Here is a 22,267-nt window from a genome sequence, read left to right on the forward strand (position 1 = left end):
GAAATGTCAGTTTTTGTCCAAAGTGCTTTCATGTCAATAAAGCTGGAAGAAACGATTTGTTTGGTGTGTGTGGATGGGGATATTGTGTGAGGGTGTGTGTGATTGTGCAAGGGTGTGTGTGTGTGTGTGTGTGTGTGTGTGTGTGTGTGAATGATTATTGATGTGTATATTTGTACAATAGTTCATAAACGTACATTGCATATATGCAGACGCATCTATTACACTTCGGTAACAAAAAAATCCACAAAATAAATCAACAATTACAAGCAACTGCAACACTTATTCAATAGTTTACAGAAAGTTTTGAGTTTATTTGCAGGTTCTTGCTGATTATAGACAATATAAAATGCTCTCCTTTCCTAGGCTAACAGTGGAATCAGTTAGACAATATCAATTTCGTTGCTTAACGGTAAACAGTGACAAAGAAGGTGCAATGCATATAACAGCTAACTGTAGGGTTCCCATCAACAACATATGATGGAGTAATATTACCTGCAGTCAACTACTGTGTGTAGAAAAATAAAGGGTTGTCATTGAGTCATATCAAAGAAGATTAAGTTTGAAAATACAACACCAAAAGCTGCTGCAATATTGTGCTATTCAAACTCTGTTCAGGTATAAAAAAAAAACAACGAAAAGGGCAAGCATCCAAATGAACTTCCCGTCCTTGAATTTTCTAAAAAAAACAACAACAAAAAAACCAAACTTAGATGCTTTTGAAAGTAAATATATACACTCACAACCATGCGAACAGCTGTTTTTACAACATGGCTGCGCGCACCCCTATACGTTGCATCTATAGTTGAAATCGTCTCTTGTTGCGAACCCACAAACAACACCGTTTTTTTTATGTATTAACACACTTTCTTTCTTTCTTTATTTGGTGTTTAACGTCGTTTTTAACCGCGAAGGTCATATCGCGACGGAGGGAAGGGGGGAGATGGGATAGAGCCACTTGTCAATTGTTTCTTGTTCACAAAAGCACTAATCAACAAGAAGGGCAAAGCCCATACGACTCACATGCTTGACCTTGATCTTTACATGACCTTGACCTTCAGGGTCAAGGTCAAATAACTAAACCTAGCAATGACATCATACACTAAGAACTGCTTTACACATTTTTCCTACCAAAATACATGTGACCTTGACCCAAGGTCAAGGTCATCCAAGGTCATGCAACACAAAGCTGTTAATTCAAGACATAGGAAGTACAATGGTGCTTATTGGCTCTTTCTACCATGAGATATGGTCACTTTTAGTGGTTCACTACCTTATTTTGGTCACATTTCATAAGGGTCAAAGTGACCTTGACCTTGATCATATGTGACCAAATGTGTCTCATGATGAAAGCATAACATGTGCCCCACATAATTTTTAAGTTTGAAACAGTTATCTTCCATAGTTCAGGGTCAAGGTCACTTCAAAATATGTATACAATCCAAATTTGAAGAGCTCCTGTGACCTTGACCTTGAAGCAAGGTAAACCAAACTGGTATCAAAAGATGGGGCTTACTTTGCCCTATATATCATATATAGGTGAGGTATTGAATCTCAAAAACTTCAGAGAAAATGTGAAAAATGTGAAAAATAGCTGTTTTTTAGACAACATTTATGGCCCCTGCGATCTTGACCTTGAAGCAAGGTCAAGATGCTATGTATGTTTTTTGGGGCCTTGTCATCATACACCATCTTGCCAAATTTGGTACTGATAGACTGAATAGTGTCCAAGAAATATCCAACGTTAAAGTTTTCCGGACGGACGTCCGGACGGACGGGGGGGACGGACGGACGGACGACTCGGGTGAGTACATAGACTCACTTTTGCTTCGCATGTGAGTCAAAAATTTGCTCCAGGGGCTTGCAACGTAGTACAATATATTACCTTACTGGGAGAATGCAAGTTTCCAGTACAAAGGACTTAACATTTCTTACATACTGCTTGACTAAAATCTTTACAAACATTGACTATAATTGAGTCATATCAAAGAAGATTAATTTTGAAAATACAACACCAAAAGCTGCTGCAATATTGTGCTATTCAAACTCTGTTCAGGTATAAAAAAAAAACAACGAAAAGGGCAAGCATCCAAATGAACTTCCCGTCCTTGAATTTTCTAAAAAAAAAAAATAAAAAAAATAAAAATAAAAACTTAGATGCTTTTGAAAGTAAATATATACACTCACAACCATGCGAACAGCTGTTTTTACAACATGGCTGCGCGCACCCCTATACGTTGCATCTATAGTTGAAATCGTCTCTTGTTGCGAACCCACAAACAACACCGTTTTTTTTATGTATTAACACACAAATACAAACATTTTGACAGGATTGCCTCAAAAGCATTTGTGAGAATCTTAATCAAATGAGGCAGAACGCTATTTTAATTTCTCACTTACTCTTGCTGCATGCATTTACAGAGCTTACTTTGTTTTCGTTTTCTTACCACAAACAACACCTGCAGTTGGAATTCAGATACAAAACTAAGACTATAGTTTACTCAGTACATTCATTTATATACTGTGGAGATTTGTGGTTATAGCTAGGATAAAAGAAAAAGACTGTAACAAAAATACAGCAACAATCAAGATAATAAAATGTTTGTTCGGAACAGGGGACAAAAATTAATTATTCCAGTAATACAAGTACATATATTAAAACACAAAAGGAAACACAACAGGTACCAGTATTCCGTATTTCTCTACCAATATTTTGCCAGCTGACTATAATAAATGCAGAGTTCTTTCTTTATTTAGTGTTTAACGTCGTTTTCAACCACGAAGGTTATATCGCGACGGGGAAAGGGGGGAGAGGGGATAGAGCCACTTGTCAATTGTTTCTTGTTCACAAAAGCACTAATGAAAAAATTGCTCCGGGGGCTTGCAACGTAGTACAATATATTACCTTACTGGGAGAATGCAAGTTTCCAGTACAAAGGACTTAACATTTCTTACATACTGCTTGACTAAAATCTTTACAAAAATTGACTATGTATATTCTATACAAGAAACACTTAACAAGGGTAAAAGGAGAAACAGAATCCGTTAGTCGCCTCTTACGACATGCTGGGGAGCATCGGGTAAATTCTTCCCCCTAACCCGCGGGGGGAATTTTTCCAGCTGACTATAATAAATGCAGAGTAATATTGTAATATTTGCAATACTTATTCAAATGGCAGTGGTTACAGGTGTGCAAAATTGCTCGCTGAATAAAATAGAAACACAGGTGTCTTTACTACTCTCTCTCACTCGTACTCTCTCGCTTTGTACCCATACACACGTTCTCTTGTCTCTGCCTCGTTTTTTCTCATGTACATATTCATCTTGCTGTTGGATAAAGTTATAAAAAAAAATGGAATCCTACTGCATTTTCATTTTTAGGGTCTTGAAGCCACTTTAGTCAGGTCAAAGACATAATTATCTTCTTAAAATATAATGTACATGTATTTTTTTAAGAGACAAGACAGAAGTCGCAGCACAGGCTTCATGTCTCACCCAGTCACATTATTCTGACACCGGACCAACCAGTCCTAGCACTAACCCCAACTAATGTCAGACGCCAGACGGAGCAGCCACTAGATTGCCAATTTTAAAGTCTTAGGTATGACCCGGCCGGGGTTCGAACCCACGACCTCCCGATCATGGGGCGGACGCCTTACCACTAGGCCAACCATGCCGTTTTGTTTATTTGGTGTTTAACGTCGTTTTCAACCACGACGGTTATATCGCGACGGGGGAAGGAGGAGATGGGATAGAGCCACTAGTCAATTGTTTCTTGTTCACAAAAGCACTAATCAAAAATTTGCTTTTCTTTCTTTTTCTTTTCTTTATTTGGTGTTTAACGTCGTTTTCAACCACGAAGGTTATATCGCGACGGGGAAAGGGGGGAGAGGGGATAGAGCCACTTGTCAATTGTTTCTTGTTCACAAAAGCACTAATCAAAAATTTGCTCCAGGGGCTTGCAACGTAGTACAATATATGACCTTACTGGGAGAATGCAAGTTTACAGTACAAAGGACTTAACATTTCTTACATACTGCTTGACTAAAATCTTTACAAACATTGACTATATTCTATACAAGAAACACTTAGCAAGGGTAAAAGGAGAAACAGAATCCGTTAGTCACCTCTTACGACATGCTGGGGAGCATCGGGTAAATTCTTCCCCCTAACCCGCGGGGGGTATTAATATACTGTGGAGATTCGTGGTTATAGCTAGGATAAAAGAAAAAGACTGTAACAAAAATACAGCAACAATCAAGATAATAAAATGCTTGTTCGGAGCAGGGGACACAAATTAATTCTTCCAGTAATACAAGTACATGTATTAAAACACAACAGGTACCAGTATTCCATATTTCTCTACCAATATTTTGCCAGCTGACTATAATAAATGCAGAGTAATATTGTAATATTTGCAATACTTATTCAAATGGCAGTGGTTACAGGTGTGCAAAATTGCTCGCTGAATAAAATAGAAACACAGGTGTCTTTACTACTCTCTCTCACTCTCTCGCTTTGTACCCATACACACTTTCTCTGTCTCTGCCTCGTTTTTTCTCATGCACATATACATCTTGCTGTTAAATAAAGTTATAAAAAAAAAATGGAATCCTACTGCATTTTCATTTTTAGGGTCTTGAAGCCACTTCAGTCAGGTCAAGACATAATTATCTTCTTAAAATATAATGTACATGTATTTTTTTAATGGGGGAAGGATTGTTTTGTTTTGTTTAACGCCCAGCCGACCACGAAGGGCCATATCAGGGCGTTGCTGCTTTGACATTTAACGTGCGCCACACACAAGACAGAAGTCGCAGCACAGGCTTCATGTCTCACCCAGTCACATTATTCTGACACCGGACCTACCAGTCCTAGCACTAACCCCATAATGCCAGACACCAGGCGGAGCAGCCACTAGATTGCCAATTTTAAAGTCTTAGGTATGACCCGGCCGGGGTTTGAACTCACGACCTCCCGATCACGGGGCGGACGCCTTAGCATTAGGCCAACCGTGCCGGTACTTTTTAATGGGGGAAGCAGGGGAAATCTGTTTTGGAACATAAACTACAACACTGTTCTTCACTCCTTTTTGCCTCAAGAGAAACAAAGTAATGTTTGACAGCCCTCATAATAATGTAGATCGACCTCCGCTTGCAATGAAACTGAATATTTGGCAAGTTCAATGCATGTTTGGCAATGCTGTAAAAACATTTACATACACATTTTACTTCTTGGTTTTGGCTGCATGTGGACTGATCGCAAACAGATATTCCACACAAATCAGAACAAAACACACAAAAAGTAAAACACAGGGGGTCAAACCATTTACCCCCCCCCCCCCCCCCCCCGCCCCACAAAAAAAAAAAGAGCTCAAAACCTGTTGACCAAATTTGTTTCCAGTAAGCTACAGTTTCAATAAATGTAATGATTTCTTATATTAAATACAGAAAACCAAACCTCTTTAGCAGGTCACAATAAACATAATCATAATTATGTTTTAAATATGCCTCCATGCTGTTGTTAAACACAGCCCCCAAAACTCAAACCATGTTTGTGCACTTTGCTTGCATAATATGAAAAGAATAGAATACTTGCTAAATGCATCCAAAATCAATTTCGGCCAGATCCTTGATAATAAATCCCGCACATTTAGGGGCAAATACATAATCTTCATATTCCAAATAGGATGCACAATGTCAATGACTGATACAATCAAAGCACAAAAGAACAAGTGCATCTATATATATATACAACTTGTGTCTGTGTGTGTGTGTGTGTGTGTGTGTCTGTGTGTTCACGATGCACGCCGAAGGTTCTCGATGGATCTGTTTCAAATTTGGTGGCCATAGTCAGGTACACCCTGGACACAACCTGGTCGATGAGATATTTCAACACGTGCTCTCAGCGCACAGCGCTGAACCGATTTTGGTTTTTCTGTTCATCTTCCCAGATCCATTCCCACTAACTCTTCCTTATCTTCTCCAGTGTTTTGCGTTTATCTTCCTTCCTTCGTGTGGCGTCAATCCATATTCCTGTTTCTATTTTTAGAAGGTCACTGTCGACAACGCTCAATCCATATTCCCGTTATACTATTTATAGAAGGTCACTGTCCCGGTGAAGCCGGGTATTACTCTTCCTTATCTTCTCCAGTGTTTTGCGCGTTTATCTCCTTTCCTTCGTGCGGTGCGCCGGCAAACACCCGGCAAGGCCCGGGTCCCCGGCACAGCCGGGTATTCGGCTCGACTTCTTCCCGGCTAAGCGGGTATTCATCCAGTAAAATATATACAACCAACACACAACCTGTGAAGTTTTCAGGGTGTGAGAAAAAACAACAACTGCAAAACAACAAAAGCAACACAGGCACAGGCGATCGACAAGAAGAAGACTAAAGCAACACCAAATCACGATGAAGAGAAAGATTGTAAAATGTGTAACCAATTGGACACCGAGCAGGGATGTCCTTTTGCACTGAAACAGGTCTTCATCAAAATTAAAAAACAAGTCGCGTAAGGCGAAATTACAACATTTAGTCAAGCTGTCGAACTAACAGAATGAAACTGAACTCACTGCATTTTTACAGCAAGAGCGTATACTCGTAGCATCGTCTGTCCACCGCTCGATGCAAAGGCAGTGAAATTGACAAGAAGTAGTTGCGCTGAGAAGGATAGCACGCTTTTCTTTATCTCTATTCTTTTTAACTTTCTGAGCGTGTTTTTAATCCAAACATATCACATCTATATGTTTTTGGAATCAGGAACCCACAAGGAATAAGATGAAATTGTTTTTAAATCAATTTCGGAAATTTTATTTTAATAATAATTTTTATATTTTTAATTTTCAGAGCTTGTTTTTAATCCGAATATAACATATTTATATGTTTTTGGAATCAGAAAATGATGAAGAATAAGATGAACGTAAATTTGGATCGTTTTAAAAACAAATTATTGTTTTTACAATTTTCAGATTTTTAATGACCAAAGTCATTAATTAATTTTTAAGCCACCAAGCTGAAATGCAATACCGAAGTCCGGCCTTCGTCGAAGATTGCTTGGCCAAAATTTCAATCAATTTGATTGAAAAATGAGGGTGTGACAGTGCCGCCTCAACTTTTACAAAAAGCCGGATATGATGTCATCAAAGGTATTTATCGAAAAAAAAATGTCCGGGGATATCATTCCCAGGAACTCTCATGTCAAATTTCATAAAGATCGGTCCAGTAGTTTGGTCTGAATCGCTCTACACACACACATGCACAGACAGACAGACAGACACACACACACACCACGACCCTCGTCTTGATTCCCCCTCTATGTTAAAACATTTAGTCAAAACTTGACTAAATGTAAAAAGAAATTGCCAAAAAACAAGCATCTTGCCACAAAAAATGCCAAAAGACAACACAATAATGCCTATAAATGTGCTGTTGTGTACATCTAAAGCACCAATTTGAAACAATACATTCACTCACAAAAATACCTGTCCTGTGAAATGTCGTTATCAAAGATAACCGTTTTATCACAAGACAGGAGAAATTAGATACGCAGAGTGTCCTGCCTTTTGGTACTTTCTTTCTTTCTTTATTTGGTGTTTAACGTCGTTTTCAACCACGAAGGTTATATCGCGACGGGGAAAGGGGGGGAGATGGGATACAGACCTGCCTACCCCTGAAATGTACCATGTGTAGTTTTGGGTGTGAAAATAAGGCAAATGTGTAGTTTGGCAGGTGAATGTGTAGTATTTCAATTCGATCAACCCAAACCGCAAAACAGAACAGTTACTTATACCGTACTAAAACAAACACTCAACACTCCAAACAAAACTATTACAATGTGAACAATACTCCTCATACAAATACAAACAAAGCCCCCACAAAAATACAAGCCAAGCATTAAGTTTGTTTGTTAAGAAAAAAATTATTAACTAGTTTGGAACATTTCAATTTGTTAAAAAAAAGCTATGTTGAGGGGTATGCAGTTCATAATACAGTGGGACCCCCTATTCAAGACCTGTGACAATCTGAGAACATCAAGTCACAAAAAGTAGGGACTGGGAGTATGTGTATCAACATGAAGGCAAATTTGCATATAAACAGAACAGGTTTGCGTCGGCAATAATAATAATATGGCAGGTCATTGCCTCTGCTCTGGTTACCGATCTCTCAAAAGTGAGCTTGTCTTGGTCTTCTTTCCCTGGCACGGGTTTCTTCACAAAACAGTCCAATTTTTCCTCTGCTTTGGTCGGGATTTCTCGAATTCCTCATGAGAAGTGCTTTTCTTGTGGCGGTTACACGGTCGTAAAGCCCACTGTGCTTCTCTGAAAAAGCCGTGTTGCACACAGTGCAGTGGGCAAAATGCTTCCCTTTTCTCCACGAAACTAGGCATGGATGCTCCTCATAGTACTTTGGCAGAAAAGCCTTGCTGGGAGTTTGACCAAGCTTCTTTTTTTTGCTAGGTGGCGGTTGATCGCCAAAGTCTTCTGAATCCGTGTTCGTCGCTGTTGCCATTTTTTTCCCTCCAGAAAGAATGAGCTACGAAGTGACCGCGTTCAGAAAAGTATGTGCTGAAACGCCCGCGATAGTTGTAATAATAGCAGCAAGACCAACTGACTACGCTACTCTCGCGGGCGCCGGGCATGTTTTGCACGCAGTACACAACCGGTTAGTACAAATTATGGATCGGAACTCGCTCGCGTTTTTGCGTATTCAAAATGTCAAAATGTGTAGTCGAAACGAAACGTTTGCGTAGTATAAGACAAGCATGCGTAGTTGCGTAGTTTGGGGACCAAAATCGTAGTTTACTACGCTCAATGTGTAGTGTAAACAGGTCTGGGGATAGGGCCACTTGTCAATTGTTTCTTGTTCACAAAAGCACTAATAAAAAAATTGCTCCAGGGGCTTGCAACGTAGTAAAATATATTACCTTACTGGGAGAATGCAAGTTTCCAGTACAAAGGACTTAACATTTCTTACATACTGCTTGACTAAAATCTTTACAAACATTGACTATATTCTATACAAGAAACACTTAACAAGGGTAAAAGGAGAAACAGAATCCGTTAGTCGCCTCTTACGACATGCTGGGGAGCATCGGGTAAATTCTTCCCCCTAACCCGCGGGGGGACCTTTTGGTACTGCTTAGCAACGGATATCCTGTGAAATGTGGTTATCAAAGATAACAGTTCTATTGTGAGAGACGAGAAAGATACGCTGAGTATCCTGCCTCTTGGTACTTCTTGGCAACTGCGACTGGATCCTCAGCCTTGGTGATGCCTCGACCAACGATGATGATGTCGGAATGACGTTTGGCGATGACTTCGTTGGGCGTGAGGTATTGCTGCCCCAAGCTGTCTTTCCCTTCTTGAAGCTGAACACCTGTTGAAGAAAACATTAACAGAACAATTTTGAGAATCAAATTTTTTTTACCTGATGTACACAGTGGAACCCCCCTTTTAAGACACCCCCCCCCCCCCCCCAATTTAAGACTTCCTCCCTTTAAAGACTTTGCTTTTTTTCAGATTTTCAGTTCATAACCTCTGTAAATTTACCATTTTAAAGGTCCTTGTCTACTGTGATTTTTATTCCGAAATCGCCATTTGACCATTAAAATGCAGAGTCTATTATCTACAATTATCAACAATACACCCCCTTTCGATCAGGAAAGACGAAGCCAGTGTAGCCGTTTGAAAATTCATTGTAGTATTCCAGCGCAGTACTCATAGTAGGATATCCTTATTTGGAAAATGCCAAGCGCAAAACTCCTCTCAAATCCCGTGCATTTCGTGCGTTTAAAAAAAAGCGTGGACAGCGCTCCAGTGTCAAACTGTTGCTGCACTTGTGTGGGCGTGGCTATAAGCATAGTGACATGAATTTGATTGGTCAGTATTTTTAGGCAAAGCACATGTTCTCAGAGAACAGAAAACAAAATATTGGAAGCGTGAGTCACGCTAACCAAAAATAAAATCTTTTTTTACATATATTTTTTTTCTATATAACCTTTTTCCCCATGGTTCATTCATCATTTGACATAATTTTGTATCGAAATCTAACCATAAGATTATTGAAAAAAAGCAAAATTGTAGACGACCACCTTTAAGACCCCTTCCTTGTTAACACTATTGTGACTAGCATTGCCACAGCATTAACGTCTTGCTTGCCCAAGAAACTTTAAAAAAACAGTAACTGTAAAGAAATCTGTCTAGCAAGCTTGAATTAAGTCCAATCAGGCCAAAAAAAAAAATAGGTGTGGTTACGGTAACATAGCCAAAAAAAATAGGGTAGGTAGGTAGGCAATCACTTTTTTGTTTTTTTTACTTTTTTTTCTAATGTGTACAAATTAAACCTACTTGACAGGGAAATAAGTGTGCGACACGGGCGCTTTCGCTTTCATTGCGTTTTTTGCACTCGTTTTTTTTTTTTTTTTTTTTTTGTGTTGACAAATGTAATAAAAAGTTATAGGATCGGCCCCTAAAAATAGGGTAGGTCGGGTTACCGTAACCACACCTATTTTTTTTTTAGGCCTCACCACCAAATTTTGTGTACTAATTAAAAAATGGATGCCCAGTTCAGTCGTGCTATTTGTAAGTTTGTCACGCGATTTGTTTTATCAAAGGGGGGTGAAAGGGGGATAATAAGTGTTTTTTAACGTTTTTTTTGTGTGTGTTTTCTTTTCCACTGCTTTTTTAAAAGTTATTTTTTAACAGAAAGTATTATAAATAATGTTATAACCAAACTAGGTGTAAAACTTATGAATTAGCTGAAATATTGTTAACATTGTACACAGAAATAAGGAGACAGTACCAAGAAAAAACAAGAAGGGCAAAGCCCATACGACTCACATGCTTGACATCAAATAACTAAACCTAGCAATGACATCATACACTAAGAACTGCTTTACACATTTTTCCTACCAAAATACATGTGACCTTGACCCAAGGTCAAGGTCATCCAAGGTCATGCAACACAAAGCTGTTAATTCAAGACATAGGAAGTACAATGGTGCTTATTGGCCCTTTCTACCATGAGATATGGTCACTTTTAGTGGTTCACTACCTTATTTTGGTCACATTTCATAAGGGTCAAAGTGACCTTGACCTTGATCATATGTGACCAAATGTGTCTCATGATGAAAGCATAACATGTGCCCCACCTAATTTTTAAGTTTGAAACAGTTATCTTCCATAGTTCAGGGTCAAGGTCACTTCAAAATATGTATACAATCCAACTTTGAAGAGCTCCTGTGACCTTGACCTTGAAGCAAGGTAAACCAAACTGGTATCAAAAGATGGGGCTTACTTTGCCCTATATATCATATATAGGTGAGGTATTCAATCTCAAAAACTTCAGAGAAAATGGGAAAAATGTGAAAAATAGCTGTTTTTTAGACAACATTTATGGCCCCTGCGACCTTGACCTTGAAGCAAGGTCAAGATGCTATGTATGTTTTTTGGGGCCTTGTCATCATACACCATCTTGCCAAATTTGGTACTGATAGACTGAATAGTGTCCAAGAAATATCCAACGTTAAAGTTTTCCGGACGGCCGGCCGGACGGACGGACAGACGGACGACTCGGGTGAGTACATAGACTCACTTTTGCTTCGCATGTGAGTCAAAAAAGCAAATCACGCATTTACTCACAGCATCCTGACTCAAATGAAACAAAACTGTGACACTCACCAAATAATGTCCAGGTAATCCATATTGAATATAAGTCACATTTTCACAACAAAGTACCAACTGTACACCTATAAACATTTCCAAAAGGATTAGGAGGCTCCAGCCAGCCATTGTTATCAGTGCTGCCACGCCCCCATGCACCTAAACGATTCCGAGATACATGTGCGTCTAGCAGTACCACCCCTGCCACGTGTAGTTTGCTGACTCGTACTAGCAACAACAGGACTGTTTCTTCCTCACTTATCACTGCTATTATCGCTTTCTTGAGGCGAAAACAACGTCGGAATCATGATCTGCAGGATCCTCAAGATCCAACATCCGGAGAATCTCCTCCCGTGACAAGGCTCGCCTTCGTTGTGGTTTTTTCGAACAAAAAAACTGAAAACATTTTGTTCGAAAAAACCACGCAAATCTGCACTAATTTGATCAGGGCGGAAAAGGAAGTCACGTGTATCAAAAGAAACAACTCAATTTATTGCAAGCTTCAAAAACCAGGAAGCAATCACGAGTCGTTTACCTTGTGTGACTGTTACTGAAAAATTCACATTCCGTTCATGGGCGTATCAGCGCTGCTACCGATTTATTCACCTCCCGTCGCGAAAGTGTTAAGACCTGAATTTCTCAGATTTTTGAAGGTCGTAAAAGGGGGGGTTCTTAAGTACCTGATATCAATGGCACTAATGTCAGCAAGGTTCCTTGTCGACACGTACTTGGGCCAATATTCGCTACAGACGAAATCTTGGACATAATTTTATAGCTATACATAATCATTGAGTTTTTGTTGCTGCTGTTGGCATCCCCCGGCTGTTGGATTGGCCATGAAAGTTAAAAAAAATGTATTCAGCTAGGAGGCTTTAACATAATTATGTACAGAATAGGAAGCAAATGTGCGCACACACACAGTCACACACACAAATACACATTCTCACTCTCCTTCTTTCTCTCTAAAATGATGCTCTGAAAGTTGAGTTTCAGCTTGCACTTAGAAGTCTTTTTACCTGGGGTCATATGTAGAAAAGCAGGGTCAGACGCCAGTTTCGACTGACAGATGAAACCAATCACAAAGTCCTTGTGTTCCTCGGCCATCTTTACAGTGGCTGCAATAAAAAAGAAAAGGAGTAAAAAGGCTGCAAGGTCCCTCTTGTGCTCCAGGTCAAACTAGGCTATCATTTTTGCTCAAGTTTGTTTATGTTATCTCCCTTTAGCTCCTTTCATCTGATTGTTTTTCTTTACATTTATGAAGACTTTTAACTTTTGCACCTTGTGTAAGTTTCAATTTTGACTATGAAAATAATATCAAATACTTCTTGGCTTAAAGCCATATGTACTCGATGACTATACACGCTAATTGCTTTACCAACAGCTGGAGACATGCTAAATTAAGTTCCCTGCAAAATATTGTGGTCTAGGACCCCTTCAATGTTGAGATATTTGAATTTTTATTTTGATCTAGATGGTCCTATTTATAGATTTGGCAACACATGTAACGTTGATGCAAGGGAGCTAACACCGCGTCTTTGTTGACATCCTCACTTTTTCAGAGGCTAGAACAAGCTGTAATGCATGTATTATGGTCCGCGCATGGTGACATATCGTCATTATATGGTCTTATGGTGCGTTTGACATCGATTGTGGGCAAACTACACTTTGTAAACACGGGAGTGCGTTAGTATGCCTTTAACATTAGCTGATATTCTGTTAACCCCAGCACCAACCAAACTGTAGCAATACACACACAAAATTTAAACAAAAAATTAAAAATTAAAATAAAATCAACAAAAACTTGAACATAATATTATCTTCCCCTCCTAAGTGTTCAACCTGTTTCTCTCTCTTCTGGCCTACCTTTAAAGTGTTCAACCTGTTTCTCTCTCTTCTGGCCTACCTTTAGCATAATCTGGTGTGGCCAGGTTCCCAGCAGAGCTCATTTCTGCAATCAACAGGCAGGCCCCTCCTTTGGGTTGTCCCACCTGCAATTTATTCAAAGTCATTGTTCAAACGAACTAATTTGTAAAATACTCAGAAGGCTCTGCTAGCTGCAACATTCTTCATACATTTTCTATCCATACAAGCTTTGTTAAAAACCAGAATGTTCAATTCAACCAACCAACTATTGACCTAGCAAAAGTTCTTTCTTTCTTTCTTTATTTGGTGTTGAACGTCGTTTTCAACCACGAAGGTTATATCGCGACGGGGAAAGGGGGGAGATGGGATAGAGCCACTTGTTAATTGTTTCTTGTTCACAAAAGCACTCATCAAAAAATTGCTCCAGGGGCTTGCAACGTAGTACAATGTATGACCTTACTGGGAGAATGCAAGTTTCCAGTACAAAGGACTTAACACCTAGCAAGAGTGGACAGTTTGTCAGAATGCTTAATTATCATGCAGTCTGTCGACAAGACTTCTATCTCAGACTTTTCAGACTTTTTCACCAAGAAGCATAAAGTTGAATTTCAGGACAAAACGGCGTCACTTAGTTCCTTCCACTTGGGCACATACCAATAATCTTCAGCCTGGCTGTGCTTTTTGTTGAGCGAGACTTTTTTTGCTGAATAAATTATGTTACTGCATAGTTTATTTATTTATTTATTTATATGGGAGATTTATATAGCGCTTGGCGTTCTCTAAGCGCTTTACATATCAATTTCTGCCGTGTGAGATGGAATTTTTTACACAATATATCACGCATTCACATCGGCCAGTGACATCAAACTGTAAAATCAAGTTAGCACAAAGTTCTCATTTTGCACAGAAAGCAAACCGATTAAGCTGTATACTTTTCAACATGTATATCAGCGAAGGGATGCTATTTCACCTTTCCATAGTGACCACCTATCCATAACAACAACTTTTGGTGGGTCCATTGGGTGGCTGTTATAGACATGTTTGACTGTACAGTGGAACCCCCCTGTTAAGATCCCCCAATTTAAGACTTCTTTTTTTTTAAGGCCATACGATTTCAGATGTTCTGTTCATAACCTCTGTAAATTTACTGGGTGGCCGAGTGGTAACGCACTTGCGCTCGGAAGCGAGAGGTTGCGAGTTCGACCCTGGGTCAGGGCGTTAGCAATTCTCTCCCTCCTTTCCTAACCTAGGTGGTGGGTTCAAGTGCTAGTCTTTCGGATTAGACGAAAAACTGAGGTCCCTTCGTGTACACTACATTGGGGTGTGCACGTTAAAGATCCCACGATTGACAAAAGGGTCTTTCCTGGCAAAATTGTATAGGCATAGATAAAGATGTCCACCAAAATACCCGTGTGACTTGGAATAATAGGCCGTGAAAAGTAGGATATGCGCCGAAATGGCTGCGATCTGCTGGCCGATGTGAATGCGTGACGTATTGTGTAAAAAATTCCATCTCACACGGCATAAATAAATCCCTGCGCCTTGAATCCGTATGTTGAAATATGCGCACGATAACAAGCAGCATAAAACAAATTTACCTCCGTTTTTATACTCCCTCCTTTTTTAATTAAGACCTCATTTTTTCAGATTTGTTGAGGTCTTGAAAGGGGGGGGTTCCACTGTATCTTTCAATCAACAGCTGACCTGTTTGAGCCCCTGCACCACCCCGCTCCCTGGCACAGTGTGAGCGTTGACAATGTCGGCCCAGTCGCTGATCTTGTACAGCCCCCCTTCATACTGCAGCGACACCGTGTGGCCGATGTCTGCAAACTTCCTGCAAGGAAACACATGCGAATTAATGCAGTGGAACCTTATAAATACCTTTTGCAACATGACCCAACCCCAAGGCATGGCTGATCAAAGATTAAAGCCCCTCTTTCCCCAGAGAGGTCTTAAACAATGAGTAGTAGTTTTAACAAAAACATTATTTTTGTATAGGAGAGCTCAGATAGAGAGAGAGAGAGAGAGAGAGAGAGAGAGAGAGAGAGAGAGAGAGAGAGAGAGAGAGAGAGAGAGAGAGAGAGAGAGAGAGCAAGAGATGGATAGAAACAGACATAGAAACAGAGAGAGAGAGAGAGAGAGAGAGAGAGAGAGAGAGAGAGCTAGAGATGGAGAGAAACAGACATAGAAACAGAGAGAGAGAGAGAGAGAGAGAGAGAGAGAGAGAGAGAGAGAGAGAGAGAGAGCAAGAGATGGAGAGAAACAGACATAGAAACAGAGAGACAGAGAGAGAGAGAGAGAGAGAGAGAGAGAGAGAAAGAGATGGAGAGAGAGATAACAAAAACGAGAGAGAGGGAGAGAGAGAGAGAAAGAGAGAGAGAGAGAGAGAGAGAGAGAGAGAGAGAGAGAGAGAGAGAGAGAGAGAGAGAGAGAGAGAGAGAGAGGTTTTCATGGATTGAAATTCACAACTGATACCATCTACATGTATGTCAATCTGAAAAATTAGAGAAGGAAAGAATGTCCACTCTGCATAGGAGGCTGTTGATTTTCCATGTGTGACCAAGTGGAAGGATGCTCTTATCTCATGCAAAAGCCTCGACAGATCTGTGGTAGCGTAAAAACAATTTACCTATCGCTAACACTGAAAGTAAGGTATCCTTAAAAAGATTCAAACTCCATTAAAAAATACTCCTACCTGTCCTCAAAGATGAGGAAGTTGTGTTTTTCTGCAAGCTCTGCAAGCCTGGCGCCAAAGTCTGACGTGAAGTCCTCGATGATGTCAACATGGGTCTTCACCGCGCAGATGTGAGGACCCGTCTTATCCACAAGCTGCAAGCGTCAACACTCAACTGTAATGTCATCGTCAACAACAGTGTTCAGAGGTGTTCTATTACTAATGTCAGATAAAAAGAATTTCACTGTGAATAAGATAGTGCTCCAGTGGAAAGTAATCTCAATTCGCCCCTTGACAATCACTGAAGGGGATTCATATGGCTCCTCAGTAAACCGAAACCCCAACACTCTCTGATATGACGAAGTAAAAGTAACTGCTGTGAGATTGTATCACTTCTACACCCCCAATGTTTGATTTGTGACTGCAAAATATAAATACCTGGTTACTATAATAAAAGGATATTCTTACAAGCCAAAAGCATCCTTACATTAAAGGTGTCAAGACAGGTGTACGTTGGTGTGGATAACAAGGCAAAGGGAAAACAGAAAGTGTCCTTCACTGGGAGGAGTCCTCACATCACAGGTGTACGTGTCACTGTATAGCGTTCCAGCCGCCAGGGCTCCCCACCCACTCTATCTAGAGGGTCCTGGGACCCCCAATTTTAGGGAGCCCGCATGGAAGCTAGCAGATAATTAAAGTCTGAAAATCAGTAACGACGGTACAGATAACGCGTATTTAGTGTGCCTCGGGGCTTGCTCTTTTGAGGTTGAGCGCGCCGCGGGACACCTGCGATGTGTGGCCCCTCCGATAAGAGGACACCTCCCTTAAAAGGACACCTACTGTTGTCCCTTCTTCTATTATCTTTATCAAAATATACCTGTCATGACAGGCCACCTGCCATGTAGAGACACCTTTGGATGGCCCAAAGGGTGTCCTTTCATCGCAGGTACCACTTTACCCCAATACAGCAACGAAAAAACTGTGTACCTGTAGAAGCTGCAGTGTCTGTGTCAGGTCGGCTGACAGCACTAGGTTGGACTGCTTGGCTTCCATCACTTCAAACAGACGTCTGCTCACAGCGTTGCTGCACAGCTGAGCTCGCTCGCCGAAACTCAACTCCTGCAAAACAAGTGTATATCATGAAATATGTGCTCTAGGACGTCTGACTTCTGGGGGGTCGATCTTGAAGGAGAGGGGGGGGTGGGGGTTGGGTTGGGAAACGGCTTCACACAGGGGCTGGAGGGAGCTTCTAGTGACTATCCAAGAAACATTCTTCTGAAGTCAGACTTATGATGGGTGCCCCGTAGCTCAGTTGGTAGAGCACTGAACTTGTGATCCTAGTGTCCCAGGTTCGAATCCGCGCCGGGACGGACACGGGTCAACTTTATATGCAGACTCTGAGACAGTATCCATGCCCCCCCCCCCCCCCCCCCCTGTCACCACTGTAGCACGTAAAAGACCTCGGTCATTCTGCCATTAGTGCAGGTGGCTGATTACACCTGAACACGCATACACCTGGGTAGCGCGACTCTGTTGCTGCTAGCTTTCCCCTAGGAGGAAGCGACCCGAATTTCCCAGCGATGGGACAATAAAGTAATGAAAATGAAAACAATTATAAGACATACACACCCAGGCAACCTTACTACTCGATCAAAAAAAAAAAGTATCTCAACGTAGCCCATACCTTCTTCGCCTTTTTAGTGGGAGTCTGTCCATCCCCTGCAGACAATTTGGGCACACCGTTGTCATTGGCAGAAAACTTGTTGGCGGCAATGAAATCCTGGACTTTCTGCACCATGTCTGTACTCAGCTTCCCTGCACCCTGCAGCACCTCCAGGGCTTTCGAAAGGGTGCACACACTGCGAATATTAGAAAGACAACATATTACACGCACAGTGAAACCCTGCATGCTTTTAAGACCCCTGATTTGAGACTTCCCCCTTTCATAAGACACTGTATTCCCAGATTTTGTGATGTTGAAACATTACGTCTATAAATTTTCCTCCATTTCAAGAATACCTTCCTTTGAAGATTAGATTTTGTAAAATATTTTGTACATTTTTATTTTTAATAGATTTCTGGCAGGATTGAAAAGGGGGGGGGTCGAAAAAAAAATAAAAATGTTCCTGCTTTCATATACGCAAGTTTGCATAAAGTCAGGAACAAAAGTATTTTACATTCTAGAACCAAAATCATATACAAGCACCTGTGTAAGTTGACTCCCTTGGCCTTGAGGCGTTCTGCACCACCCTGTTCTCTGTCCAGCAGAACGACAGCGTCCGTCACCTTGATACCCACCCCTGACAGAGCCTGAAACAATGGACAAACAGGGGTACAGTGGTTCCTGCGATGTGTGGCCCCTCCGATAAGAGGGCACTTCCCTTAACACTTTCTACCCCACCAATGTTGACAAAGTTTTTTTTTTAGCCGAGACCAGGTGTGCTGCAGCAGGTCACTCAGAATTGTAGTAACTGTGTATCAACACGCTGGAATGCAGGCGTTTGATGGACGTTACTTTTCCACTGCTTCTTTTTTTCCGTGGCCCAGAGTATGTAACAGACAAACTTAAATAAAATATTAAAATAAAATCGTTACCGACCTACCGAATCTTTAATGTTTTTGGCCTTGTCATGAGAAATAAACCATTTTTTAACATTCTAGCCTGATCATTGATGAAAAACATTTGCATAACGTACCTCCACTGTCTCCCAGACACTGGTCCCACTGGTGACAATGTCCTCCACGATGAGACACGTGTCGCCCGCCTTAAACGCCCCCTCGATCAGTTTTTTGGTCCCGTAATCCTTAGCTTCCTTGCGGCGAATCAGCATAGGGGTCTTGTGCTTTGCAGACATAATCTGGAAAAAACAACAGCGCCAAAACATGAGACATAATTCAGAATTGTGAACTGTGAAAAATAAAAATGACAGGACGTTTATAAAAAAGCTGGCAGGTTTATGTTAGGTAACCTTCTTTCTAGTCCAAGCTACTTCACTTCCACTAAGAAGATTGAACTTGTATACTTACTGCATGCACAGAAATTTACATGGCATTTCAACCAATTAAATAAGAGCAAAAACTTATATTCACTGCACGAAAGCCAATGAATATTAACTAACAAGCAGTTAAAATCATAATCACATTAGGCAGAGGGCTATAATAAGATCTGAGAAACAAAGGAAAGTAAAGCTCTCTAAATGCATGTGCTACAACAGTATACGAGAGTTATGCGTAACCAATCTGTTAAATCTATTACAATTGTTGTTGTTTTATCCCTGTGACTCTCAACTTAATTACTGAGAGCATTGCTTTTCTACTGGTCGATTTGGGAGGGACATGCTAACCATAGGCACATGACTGAATAATTATTTTATAATACAGACAGAATAATAACAATACATTACAAACTTACAGTTGCTAGCGGCAGAGCAGTGTATGGCACACCACAGACACTCTGTGTTTTACTTCCGCTCTTTTCTGCTGCATCCCATAGGAATTCGGATACTTCAATCTGAAATTACGAAAGGTCAGACCATAAATATGCAGCCCTGAAAGTCCAACAAATGGTGTACCGGTACTCGCCTTTGGCTAGTGATTCTGAAAATTTACTAGACAGAGAGCAAACTTTACTAACCAAACCAACAATTTGTTTCAGCAACTTTACTCGCATTTGGCGAGTAGATGAACATTTCTACTCGCCAGTTACATGTTTCTACTCGCCATGGCGAGTAAAATACTCGCCACTTTCAGGCCTTTTATGTGCAACGTACTATCTGCAATACTGAAACCCCACAGTGGGACAAAATCCCCACCTAATTCATGCTTTTTGGTACTATCTCAATTTTGCATCACTATACAAAACGCTAACTTAAAGTTGACGATTATGTCTTTTAACACACACACTAAAAATATGAATAGGAGAATGAACATATTTGTGTCCTTTGACAGGCTTTGTGTGTGTAACTGTAACTAAAATATGATAGTGAGTTAATTATGTGTCCTAAGTACCAAAAGGGTTAATTCTTAAAGTGGGCTCTTAAAACTTAAGGCGAGTTATGTCTGCACCTACATCTGTATCTGTAGCATTAAACTTGTGCATGGAAACAAAAGGACAGTGTCAATGTTTACCATCATTGCACACTATAATTTTACACCACGGACCATGCACAATATAGCTGCTGGACAATTAATTAGGCAAAAAAAAAAATAGGTCTGTTTACGGTAACATAGGCCAAAAAAATAGGGTCGGTAGGTCGGGATTTTTTTTTTTTTTTTTTTTTTTTTTCCAAAAAACCATATTTTTACGTTATTTTGCCCAAAAAAACACGATTTTTTTTTTTTTCCCCAAATGCAAAAAAAAAGTCTAGGGTCGCGCGAAAAAACTAGGGTCGGTCGGGTTACCGTAAACAGACCTATTTTTTTGTTGGCCTTATCACAACACTGCTTTTACAACGTACAACTATAAGTTTAAGTATAATTTGCAAAAGGTAATGACTGTCTATTTTCTTCTGCGTAAGTAACACTTACTTATATAATACATTTGGATGTGATAATGTATATATTTCACTTCACTGTCATTAATACAAATAACAGCCTTGCTGTGCCTGATTTGTGCCTATTTCTCGGCACCGCATTGCAGTTATCATTGCATTGACAGTACGTGGTTCCATTTTTCAATCCACCCAATCTATGTGCGAAACCTTTTGGAAGTTGACGACGGTCTCAAAAAGAGAACAGAAAACACGATCTACCTTGATTTAGGGAGAGAAACGAACACACACTGACACAGTGACACACAAAAACCACATGAAGGATTTTACCGCCACTGCAAATTATGCAATGCACATTTCCTTCATACCTACCATCAAATCCGGGTATGAAATGATGACTCTTAGGTCAAAGTAGACCGGGGAACTGATTCCGCTTTTCAGTTTAAAATCACCAAACTTGACACCTTCGACTTCATGCAGTTTGATGATTAATTCTTCGAGAGAAAGACGTCTGCTACCGAAGCCCGCCATTTTAGTGGAGTTTTCAACTAAAGGGAGGGCACTGTCGTAGCACACCTCAACGAGGGTGCCCCGCTGTTATGCCCCCTCTGTTGTTTTCAAGTGTGTGTGTGAGTGTGTGTGTGTGTGTGTGTGTATGTGTGTGTGCGTGCGTGCGTGCATGCGTGTGTGTGTGTGTACTGACAGAAAGTGGCACCATAAACGAAGACTTGGTTAACCGAGTAAAATCTTTATTGTGGCCGTCGCCGAGACATAGAGTGGTGAAAGATCAAAACTGATGACGTAAAGGGCTAAAGAAAGCGTCACTGTTTCAGAATACCGCCGCCATTACTGCTCTAGCTCACTTCGCAAAAAAATCAGTAAGAACGATTTCTTATGGAACGCTTTTGGGTTGTGAGAGATCGTAATTTTCGGAACGGATACAACTAGAACTGTGTGCCTGAAGCTGACTGCTTCGTATGATTTTTATTTCATATTTTACTTTTTTGTAATGGCTGTGACAAACGAAAACTTCGTTGGAGAAGAGCTGCCTTTGTGGGTAAGGGTTCTGTTCAGTACGCTGCATTTAATCACGGCATTGAACGGGATTCTGGGATGTGTCTTGATCCCTTATTCTTTGATCAGAAACAACCTGTTCAGGTCTGCCACCTGCACGTACACAGTGTACATGGGCAACCTAGTCATTGCGGACCTCTACATGGAAGGTTACCACTTTCCCCTGGTTGGCTTGGGTCTGGCGATGGGTCGGTTGCCGATGGCCAACGAAGCTCACTGCATTGCTTCAGGTTACATGGCGATGGCATCTCACACTGCCTATCTCCTGACCCTCACTGCCATCTCCTTTGACCGATACATGAAAGTGTGCCACTTCATCTTCTATCAGAAGTACTTCTCGAAGAAGACCAGTGTTGCTAGCTGCGTGTTGATCTGGGCCATTGGATTCGCCACGCCAGTTGTAGGTCTGGTGCGAAGACGTCTAGGTTTTGATGGCAAATCACACACGTGCTTTATGAAGACATCGGCCGACCTCTACTCCGCACGGACGCCTCGCCTAGCCTTCTTTTTC

General features: G+C 40.8%; 2 protein-coding genes across 3 annotated transcripts in view; one reads left to right on the top strand and one right to left on the bottom strand.

The window, feature by feature from the left end:
* Positions 1-22,267, top strand: part of LOC138971029 (uncharacterized) — a 417,720-nt gene that overhangs the window by 214,230 nt on the left and 181,223 nt on the right. The gene's annotated exons all lie outside the window — the stretch shown is intronic.
* LOC138971040 (uridine 5'-monophosphate synthase-like) lies at positions 8,834-21,213 on the bottom strand. The gene is made up of 11 exons (XM_070343644.1): positions 21,055-21,213; positions 19,605-19,703; positions 18,889-19,050; positions 18,399-18,502; positions 17,877-18,051; positions 17,180-17,311; positions 16,214-16,347; positions 15,223-15,352; positions 13,559-13,643; positions 12,672-12,770; positions 8,834-9,370 (listed from the first exon to the last, which is right to left on the bottom strand). The coding sequence occupies exons 1-11, from the start codon at positions 21,211-21,213 to the stop codon at positions 9,180-9,182; spliced, it is 1,470 nt and encodes a 489-aa protein (XP_070199745.1). The 3' UTR covers positions 8,834-9,179.

This window comes from Littorina saxatilis, linkage group LG7 (assembly GCF_037325665.1).
Source record: "Littorina saxatilis isolate snail1 linkage group LG7, US_GU_Lsax_2.0, whole genome shotgun sequence".
Taxonomy (NCBI): Eukaryota; Metazoa; Mollusca; class Gastropoda; order Littorinimorpha; family Littorinidae; genus Littorina; species Littorina saxatilis.